Source organism: Lathyrus oleraceus, chromosome 4 (assembly GCF_024323335.1).
Source record: "Lathyrus oleraceus cultivar Zhongwan6 chromosome 4, CAAS_Psat_ZW6_1.0, whole genome shotgun sequence".
Taxonomy (NCBI): Eukaryota; Viridiplantae; Streptophyta; class Magnoliopsida; order Fabales; family Fabaceae; genus Lathyrus; species Lathyrus oleraceus.
In genome coordinates, this window is record NC_066582.1 from 334,101,813 (window position 1) to 334,113,142 (window position 11,330).

Genomic DNA, 11,330 nt, shown 5'->3' on the forward strand with positions numbered 1-11,330 from the left:
TAATATTCTCACTGAATCCTTCTTGACATTTTCAGTTCAATCCCATTCCTTAAGCTCATCCATGACCACGTCCCTGCTGATCACTACTTGCTTGTTCACTGGGTCGAACAACTTGTAACCTCTAGTCAAATGATATCCTATTAGGATCATCTGACTCGACTTGTCACTGAGTTTTCTTCTTAAATTATATGGCACATGTCTATGTGCTATAGATCCAAATACCTTCAAATGACTTAATCTAGGCTGGGCACCAGACCAACATTCTTCGGGCGTAATTCCTTCTAGCTTCTTCGTCAGGCATCTGTTCGAAATATATATTGTTGTCGACACAACTTCTCCCCATGATTCTCTGGGTAGATGCTTGCCTTTTAACATATTTATCACCATATTCATGATGGTTATATTCTTCTTTTATGCAGTTCCATTCTGTTGGGGAGTGTAGCGTGGCACCACCTCATGCATAATCCTTTCTTTCTCACATAGCTTGTCGAAGCATTTCGACACATACTCTCCACCACCATCATTCCTCAGAATCTTGAGCTTTCGACCACTTTGGCTTTCGACCATAGATTTAAACTTGGAAAATACCTCGATCATTTCACTTTTCTTCTTGATCAGATAAGTCCATAGTTTTCGACTGAAATCATCTATGAATGCCACAAAGTATTAGTTACCTCCAATAAAATCCAGTTAGATATGACCACACACATCAGAGTATATGACTTCAAGACTTTCCTTCGACTTGCTTCATGCATCCTTGCTAAAGTTGTTCTTGTGTTGCTTCGCCTACACACATTCTTCACACACTTCATTTGGCATGTCGATTCCTGGTAACCCTGAAACCATATTTCTTCTCTTCGTATCTCTGATGTCTTTGAAATTGAGATGGCCAAGTCTATAGTGCCATATCCATTCATCCCTGCTAACTGCAGTTGCAAGGCACTTGTGCTCCATCATATTAAGTTCAATCCTGAAGGTTCTATTCTGAGACATAGGTGCCTTCAAGATTAACCTTCCACCTGAGTCGAGAACTCTCATCATTTTGTCTTTGATCGACACTTTATAGTTCTTTTCGACTAACTGCCATATGCTGAGCAAATTACTTTTCATGCATGGTATGTACAGTACATTGGAAATTACTGACCTTTTTCCATCTTTCCACATAATCAAAACATCACCAATACCTTCAGCTGCTAGAGTATTGTCATTTGCAAATTTTACCATGTTCTTCATTGAGGGTTTCATGTTAGCAAACCAATCTTTCCTACCAGTAATGTATGATGAGAATCATGAGTCCAAGTACCATTGGTCCTAGATTTTTTCTTCATCTCTTGTTGTGACCATCAACAACATTCACGCTTTGCGAATTTTGCATCGGTTTCATGATTCTTCTGTTTTTCAGGACAATCACTTGAGTAGTGACCATACTTCTCACAATTGAAACACTGAATATGACTTTTGTCAGGTTTTCGACCACCATCTCTTCCTATACATGCACCACCTCTTTGCTTACTTTGGTATGAGGGTCTTCTTTGATTTAACCAGCCTGCTTCTTGCTAATTTCGTCTAGTCGAATTATTGTAGCCTCGTATACCTTTGTTGTCGAGCCACTTCCCTTTGCCTTTCTTTTCTCTTGTTGATTGCATCTTCAAAGCCACATCACTCTTCGACTTTCCCTCAGCTTTTTCATCCATTCTTTGTTCATGGGATTCAAGCGTACCTTGAAGCTCTTCCTTTGTCAATGCTGACAAATCTTTCGACTCTTTTATGGCTACTACCACATGGTCGAACTTTGGAGCCAATAAACTCAAGATATTTGAAACAATTGTCCTTGATGTCAACACTTCTCCATATACCTTAATTTGATTCACCAGTTTTGTAACCCTAGTGAAAAAATCATTTATGCTTTCATTATCTTCCATCTGAAGCAATTCATACGTTCTTTTGTGAGTTTGTACCTCACATTTTTCACCTTCGCTCCGCCTCCAAATGATTTTTCTAGAATTTACCATGCAGTGATAGGCTTTATTAAATTATTATTTATTTATGTTTTATAATATATATAAAAATTAAATTATATAAATATTTTTTATATTGTGTTTTTTACATAAAATAATAGTAATAATATAGTAATTTGCATCTTATAAAAAATAAAAAAATAAGTTAGATTATAATTTTTGTCCCTCCATTTTAGTAAATTCATGAAATTCGTCTCCCTATTTCTTTAAAATAGTTTTGGTCCCCTTTTCTTATATTTGATAAAAAAAAGTGATGATGCATCGTTTTTCTTAAATAGCTGGAAAATTGATAATTTTATGGACATTGAGAGCAATATAATCTTATTTTACATGTCATTTATATTTATATTTTTAATTTAAATTTTAAAAAAATATATTCAATAACACTATATTTTAAAAATGATATTAAAATGGAAGGGATGATGAACAAAGAAGAAAAAATAATTTTTTACTCAAATAACCCACTTTTAAAAAAAATCCAAAATAACCCACTTTTCAGATTATTTTCCAAATTACCCCACTTTGAAGAGATGACGCCAGATGAATTGGCGTCTGCTCTCTAAGTTAAAGAGGTGGCGCCAATTGGATTGGCTTATACACCTAGTGTTGCCAATCCAATTGCCGCTTGTGTGTTAGGTTTTAAAAGAGGCGCCATTGGTCTGGCACATTTGTGTGTTGTGTAATTTTTTTTTTGAAAAACAATGTACATTTTAGATAAAAGTCGAAATTGGATGAATTGATATTAATATTAATATTCGTTTACATACGATAACCAAAAAGACTAACGTCATTGACTGGGATGACCTAAATGACCTCCGATACCATATCCACTAGCTACCCGAACACGTGGCCCTAACCCACATTGATGATTCACCCCGAGTGTTTGAGTATTTGAGGGCCCAGGAACATCACCACCACCTACAGGAGATTTCCTAAGATATTTAGACAAATCTGCATAGTCCTGTGTATGCAATGAAGCGCTACCGCCATAGCTGAGTTCGTGATCCATGCCATAGTAGTTGGGTTATGTTTGAGTTATTGGAGGGAGACCAGGACAATTGAAGGGCGACATTGGTGTGAATGATGCGTCGAGGAAAGATTGAAATGATTGTTGTGGTGTTTGATAGACATATGATTGTTGCATGTTTTGGTTTTGTGATGTTTGGGCTTCTTGGCTATAGTAGAAGGAGGGACGGTTGGTGTTAAATGATCGCTGAGTGTTTTGGCTAAGGCAATTATGGTAGGGTGATGTGTTTGGTGCAGAGTGATGTTGGGTGTCTTGATGATGATCTACTTGTTGGTGCTGGTACGGGGTATGCTCTTGGTATTGTGGTTGGGTGTTTGGCATGTTAGGGTCGTAGGTTTTTGTGTTTGTGGACCAGAAATTTTGATGGATATGGGGTTGTGAGTAACTGGTCTGGCAATGTTGTTAGGGTTTGATGTTGAACTTTCTTGTGTGTAAGTTACCTGGTGTGGGTCGTATAGGTACATATCCTCGACGAGGAACTCAAATCCAATCGACCTGTATCAAGCCATATAGTTATGAGTTGGTTTTTCTTAGGTTGGCATCCTAGCGCCAGTTAAAACATGGTTTTGTCGGTGCTTCCATTTTCGACACTCAGATCTAGCGAAGCTTTGCCAAGGGTTAAAGTTCCATTGGTCGTTAACTTTTCATAGATGTCATTCTCCGAGGTTTGTTGGGGGATCCGGGATGTGTTGAAGCATATCGAACTGCAATTTAACAGGATCACTATGGTGCATCTCCACAGTGTTGAATCTTATGATCAATGTGCATGCAGTCCAAACGGTTGCGTCTTGTTCGTTGATTTTATGGTCATGATCCAAGTTTAGATATGGACGCCAAATGAACTGAAATGTGAAAATATATTAGATTATAAATGGGTGATATTAAAAAAAATTATTATGAATTAATTAGTTTAATGGCAATACATCTGATGGTCGAAGGTGATCCAAGAGATTGTGATACTGGATAATACAATGTCTAGGACATCTGTTGTAACTCATACCACGTGCCGACCATCTGCACCATAAAAATAAATATATTATTTAGAGATAATAATCGATAAAGTAAGTAAATATAGTCCATTGTTAAGAACTTACTTTTGTGCATACGGGAATGTGAAAGGGTTGTGGTTGACAGGCGCTATGGACGGTAGTATAGACCAACCTCGTGCTTGGAGCAAAACAGCATATCCAGAAAATGTATATGTGTCTTTGTGTGCATTTTTACACAAAGAGCTATAAAGATAAGCCAAACAAGTGGACCCTCAACTGTAACTTCTTATTCTATCTAAATGTCTTAGTAAAGGTAAATACATAACATGCATACTAGAACCACAACCTTCTGGAAATAAAAATAATCCAATTAAAAGCATAATATAACACCTAGTTTTTATTATTCAAGCACCTTCGATAGAATTTTCATCTAGCTGTAAGCTGTTGTAATATTCCTTAAGGCATGAAAGGAGTATACCTTGACCTCTCGAGTTATCATCTGATAAGTCAGCATCCAAGAGTTTCATGCAAATTGAATTCACATAGTTGGTTTTACCATTTACCGCCTTACCCTCGATAGGGAGTCCCAATAACATATAGACTTGGTGTAAGCCCTAGAGGCCAATACTTTTGGTACTTGTATCGAATTATTTATTAATAATAAAAGGCTTTTTCTTTATTATGTTTGTTTAATAAAGTCCATAGAATAGCTAGTCCGTTTAATGTATCAAGTGTGACTTAATCATGAGATCCCATTAAACATAAGGACACTATTCTTAAAGTATTTGTAGTCGAGCTTTGTTGTGAAGTGGGATAACATTAAAGCATTAAGACTATTATGTATATAGACTGATGATCACATCTCATGGATCATGGATAAGGATTTATCAAAGTCTTAAACATAGGTATGAATATTAAGAGTAATATTTATACTGGATTGACCCACTATGAGAATACTATATAGAATGTTATGCAAAGTGTCATAAGTTATTCTCATGGTGATAATGGTGTATACCACCCTTCGACTTGAAACCACTATGGATCCTAAATGTAGAGTCGAGTGCCTTATTGCTGATCAAACATTGTCCGTAACTCGATGACCATAAAGACACTTGATGGGTACTCCACGAAGCATGCTGAGGGACATGAGTGACCTGGATGGAATTTGCCCATCCTGCGTAATAGGATAAATGTCCACGGGCCCAATATTGAACCGGACAAGGATGACACGGTATATGCCCTGTGTTCAATATAGACATAAGGGTAAAAGGGTAATTATACACATAAGTATTATCACAAAAGGATTTGTCAGATCACATGAAATATTTGTGTCTTGGGTAGCAGTGATGTGTTGCTAGATACCGCTCACTGTTTATTATGTTAAATATGTGATTTAATATAATTGCCAGTGCCGCGTAAACCTACAAGGTCACACACAAAAGGACAGATTGATGAAAGATAGAGTAAATAAGAAACATCGTAAGGTATGGTTCACTTAAGTGAATTGTAGGACATCGTAAGGTACAATGCACTTAAGTAGAATACGAAATATGGTAATCTACCACATGCTTAAGTGAATTTGGTATATCATAAGATATGGGGCACATAACCTTAAGTGGGTTTTAACTTACAACTCACACAAGTGGTTCTATAAATAGAACCCTTGTGCAGAAGCATTTGTTTAGCTGAAAAATTTAATTTCTCTCTCTCTCTCTCTCTCTCTCTCTCTCTCTCTATCTATCTATCTATCTCTCTCTCCCTCTCTCTCTCTCTCTCACTCACTCAAAGCCTTCATTCGTAGCACTGAGACTGGAGGATTTCGTTCGTGCGGACTGAGTAGAGGCGTTGCACCATTCAACGTATGTGACCACTCCTTCGATCTACATCAAGGGTTTCAATCGCCACAAGAGGTAACCATTCTATCACTGATCATGCCCATTCGTAAGGATCACTTAAGGAGAAAATTTTAATTTCCGCTGCCTTTTGGATCGCTATTCTCCTTCAGTGGTATTAGAGCCACTTATGAAACCATGCATCTAATAGCTGTTTATTTTCTGTATTTTATGTATTAATACGATTAAAAGACAAAATGAATCGAAGAATAAACGAGTAATTAAATTTGGCATCATAGGTGTATGATTTGGATGATTGATGTTAATTATGCTTCGGAATCCGATGTTAGTATGGTGGAGCAACGATACATCGATCGTCCATAGGTTACACAATTGAGATCGATCAAGTTATATATATGATATAAGTAATTCTGATGCAAAATGCGGTATATATGATATACTGTTTCTCTTTCGTTTATTCAAATACTTAATGATTGTTTTCCTTTGAGCGATCAATGGTCATTTGCTTCGGAATCCGACGAAAGTATGGTGAAGGAATGACGTGTTGATCAAATTAACAATCGAGGTGTGTTTGACAGTATGAAATTGGTGCATTAGGGTTCATGACGGTACAAGGGTTGTGTTGTCAAAGAGTTATGCGATTAGGGTTGTGACTACGCAAGAGTTGTGCTTTAAAGTATCAAGTGTTGATGTGAACATCGATGTCTCCGAAATTTAATTTGGTTTATTTAATTAACATAATTTAAATTAATAATAATGTGTTTATTATTATTGTCTTGTGGTGATCAGTTATAGCCTTAGTTTTCCTTTATTTAGTTTTGGGATTTTTAAATACGATCTGCGTGTCGTGCCTCTCTTTTAATATCTTAATGTAACTTATTTTATCATCTCACAACCTTGAAGATCTTGCTTGGATAAGCTTAGATCTTTATTAGGAAAAACCTGCAAAACTGGCAGCAAAACCAAAACTTCAAACTTCCAATTTCTAACCTCCAACCGAATTTTCCCTTCAGCTGCAACACCTAATAAAACCTACACGAAACCAACGATAAGCCATCCATAAAACATAACCGAATTCGAATCGCCGTAACCGAATTCCAACCGAACTGTAACTAACAAACTCCTAACAGAATGCAAAAAGAATAACCGAATCCTAACCATTTCCTAAAAAAACATAGACAATTTTTTACTGTCATAGCAGGAATTCTAACTAACTAACCGATACGGCAACCACCTAACTAACTCAACCGAATTACAACCAACCTACAACAAAAACTGTTATAACAGAAGCAAATCTTCAACCGACCTTAACCCCGAAATGAACCATAACAGACTTCGAAGCTAACATACTCTTCATAACCGCCCCCAACTCCATAGCAGAAAAAAGAGTATAAGTAGAATCTGCTAACAACCATTCCACCAACTCTAAAACCACGCCGTAATAGAACCGCTAACCTCCCTCCATAACTCTCATCCACACCCTTCAACTTAAATCCATAATCAACTTCTCAAACAAACTATTTTTATAACAGAAGTAACCTCCCCCATAAACACTTCTAACTTGTCTGAACCTTCCAAAACAAATAGCAACCAATTGATAACAACCTAACAGAACCAACAAACAGAATTAACCGAAATTCTAACTGTCCAACAAACTTCAAAATTGATATAACAGAAAACAAGAAACAGAGGCATTGGATAAGAGAAAAATCGACTACAACCTGGAGGGTTCACCTTTTTGCCATTCTTCATTCACCACAACAACTTCGAAAATCAATTTGAACCCTTCAAAGAACCCGCAACTTCACACCAACCTCTAGCCAACTTCAATCTCCCTTCAACAGAACTGACTTCAACCACCTTACAACCTCTTCTAACCACCTGCTAACAGAAACCACCATATAGCAGTTCTCTCTAATCTCCATTACATTCGATAACCACTTACAATGGCTCCACCCACCACCACATATAATCAATTCTGCCAAAACCAAACCCTTCAACAGAATTGACATAACAAACTAACAGAACCTTCAACCAATACTCCACTTCCAGAATTTTTCCAACCTGTATAATCTCGAAAAAAACCTCCAACAAAACAACTTCCTACAATTTCAACCTCCCAAGCAAAATTTCAAACCGATCTGCAATAACATTTTGATAACCTGCCGAAAAACCCCATTCGATTCTACAAACAACCCTTATCCACAATAGAGTTTCGCAGAAGAAAAAATTGGAAAATAGAAGAAGAAATTAACAGACGTACGCAGAAGATTGACCAAAATCAAAAACAGATAGATCGAGGGTAGAGAAGAATCGAAAGCAGAGGTGATTCACGAAAAGAATTCAAAACAAAAGAAATTAACAAAAGCATACCACTCTTCAACTGAGCCTCCACGACAAAATCATAACAGAAAATCGGGAGGGAGCGCATCACGAATCCGAACTTGTTCATTCTTCATCACAATGTGACACCGTCGTCCATCATCAACACACACCAATCAAGTAATCGCATCAGAACGTCGAAGTCGGTGAGTTTCTCATTCCCTTTCCTGCATCCGCGTGCAATCTCGGCAAGGAATCCGACCTGGTGTTGTGTTTGAACGTTTATTCATAGGTTGTGTCTGATTCTTCATGAGAGTGTAAGGTGGAATTCCATTTTGTCGCGTTTCATCTTGGTTGACGGCGGCGAAGCATTCGGTTCGTGAACATCCAGGGCATCTGATTTTCTCTTGTATGGATTATTTTGAGAGAGTCATCTACCGTTCTTGGATTTTTTTGTGAGGTTTGGGCTAAGATCCAAACAAACCATTCATAACCCCTTCAGTAAATGAAAATTTTACCCTATACCCCTACAATTGTACCCATACCCCTACATTTAAATTTTTTTGACCAAAATACCCTCATATAAATAGGGTATATTTTCCCTTTCAAATTTTTTTTACCATTTTCGTTGAAGACTTCCGGAGAAGACAAGTATTTGACGTTTTTGCATTGTATACCGGAACACTTAAGAGTAAGTCTTCCGGTTTGGATAATTGTATACCGGAACACTTCTCTAAAGAGTTCCGGTTTGTTGTCTTTAAGGGACACTAAACTGGAAGTCTTTTAGAAAGTCTTCCGGTTTGTAAACTTGTATACCATAACACTTTCTTAAAGACTTCCGGTTTGGAAGATGTATACCGGAACTCTTTAAGAAAGTGTTTCGGAAGGCTTTTTGTGTTTTTTACTAACCGGAACTCTTCTTTGAAGTGTTCCGGTACGTAATTTTTTTTTTTAATTTTAATTATTTTTTTAAACATTATTTTTGCAGTGGTTCGAAGAAGAGGTGCAGATGGCCGGATTCCAGTCCGCACGTTAGACCGGGGTGCATCTTCATCTGCAGCTGCAGCTGAGCCGACTGGATATCCAGGAGGGTCGTACGATACGTCTCTTTTGGTGAAGTACGAGCATCATGTTGCTCGACATATATGGTTCGGTGAGGTAAGTAAACGGGCTATATTTGAAAATGAATAATAGTTGAATATTTTATAATTTGTTTTCTAATATGTGTTTTAATTGTTTTTAGGAAAGAGGACCAAAGAAAGAGTTGAAGGTTGCCGGACATGGACTGAAGTTGACTTCTAGGGTTCCATTGGCTCTTCCACCACAGATGGAGAGTTGGGTATCTAGATCCGGTTTAGCTTCACTGCAGAGAACCAGTCTGAACAAGATAGACACAAATCTTGTCTCTGCATTTGTGGAAAGATGGCATCTAGAGACATCTTCATTTCACATGCCGTTTGGTGAAATGAGCATTACTTTAGATGATGTCGCATGTCTACTTCACTTGCCCATTAGGGGTATCTTTTGGAGTCCTCAGGATGTGATTGAAGAGCTAGCTGTTGAACTTGTTGTTGACTACCTAGGAGTGTCACAGGGTCAGGCACAGTCACATGTTCGGAGTTGTAGGGGGTCGTATTACAAGTTGGAGTGGTTATATGATTTATTCGTACATCATAAGGCTGCTTCCAGCTGGGCATATGCGACTAGAGCATATCTATTGATGTTGGTGGGTTCCACCATATTTGCTGATAAGACCTTTACACTTGTAGAGGCACGATACCTCCTCCTGTTTAGGGACTTGGATGGATGTTCAGGATATAGTTGGGGAGCAGCTGCACTAGTTACCCTCTACCGATATCTTGGAGATGCGTCCATGTACAGTTGCAAACAGCTCGGTGGATATCCTACTCTCCTACAGGTATATAATTTAATTTTGTTAATTAAGTGTTGGATTCATTTTATAAAATATTGTAACTTAATTTGTTTTATTTATTATGTTTTTATTTTGTAACAGTGTTGGATTCACGAGTATTTTCCAACTATTGGAAAAAGAGGGGAGAATTGGAATCCTGCTGAAAACTGTGGTCTTCCCCGAGCGATGAGATGGTCGTATAGATAGGGAGTCCTGAAGGTCGATGATTTACGACCTATTTTGGACGAGCTGACACCTACCGACGTCATCTGGCGACCATTTGAGGATCATAGAGCATCGTGTGTATTTGATGAGATATGTCTTTACAGGTGTAAGTAATTGCCAATGTTGCATACGTCCTGCAAATCCTAGCATCCAAGTAGTTTCTATATGAGAACGAAATTTCTTCCAATCTAATGTGACCGGTGGCAATGGAAACCCCTCTTTCATGTTAACCTGATAAATAACTTGTCATACAAAGTTGACCTATCCTTGTCTATTATTTCCAACCCCAACTCTCTGCGAACCATTGGCCAACCATCCTCACCATATCCATGCAATGATGCAATGACTCTAAATCCACAATTACCATCTGATTCAACATTAACTACATCTTCAATGTATGACCTAATATGATTAGGAAATTGAACAATGAATTGTGGTTGCTTCTTTGATAATTTGATCTTCTTCGAAGTCTGTGATGGTTGAGATTACCTTTGTGAAGATTGAGATGCCTTATCAACATACTCATGATACGAAGGGTCCCTATAAACATCATAATCTGCTGGTTTTTTCCCTTTCTTCTTCACTCCTCCTTTGGTTTTTATTTTCTCAGGTGGTGGACACAATGTTGTCATTGTTGGGTATGCTAGTTCACATACCTTACTCCTTAATGCCCTTTTCCCAATAACATTTAATGACCTAAATCGTCTCCACAACTCATCCATTGCAGTCGTCATATCCACCTCTGATCCATCATCTTCACCTATCTCTAACTCAACTTCCATAGTTAGTTTCCTCCAATGAACATGAACAACATCAATGGGTATCGGTATACCACCTACTCTGTATCTTCCTAACTCACAAGCACAAGGTAACCCATAAGATGTTCTAAGAGTACAACCACATATTTGCCTGTTAGTTCCAACATAATCAACTCTCAATAACTCTTCAGCAATACGTCTCAAAGCAGCTCGAGATACGGAACCA

At 37.7% G+C, this 11,330-nt stretch overlaps 1 protein-coding gene across 1 annotated transcript; it reads left to right on the forward strand.

Annotated features, from left to right (window-relative positions):
- The first annotated feature begins 9,189 nt into the window (after positions 1-9,189).
- Positions 9,190-10,311, forward strand: LOC127137321 (protein MAIN-LIKE 1-like). Its single transcript, XM_051063793.1, has 3 exons — positions 9,190-9,367; positions 9,453-9,859; positions 10,224-10,311. The coding sequence occupies exons 2-3, from the start codon at positions 9,537-9,539 to the stop codon at positions 10,309-10,311; spliced, it is 411 nt and encodes a 136-aa protein (XP_050919750.1). The 5' UTR covers positions 9,190-9,367; positions 9,453-9,536.
- The last annotated feature ends 1,019 nt before the right edge of the window (positions 10,312-11,330 follow it).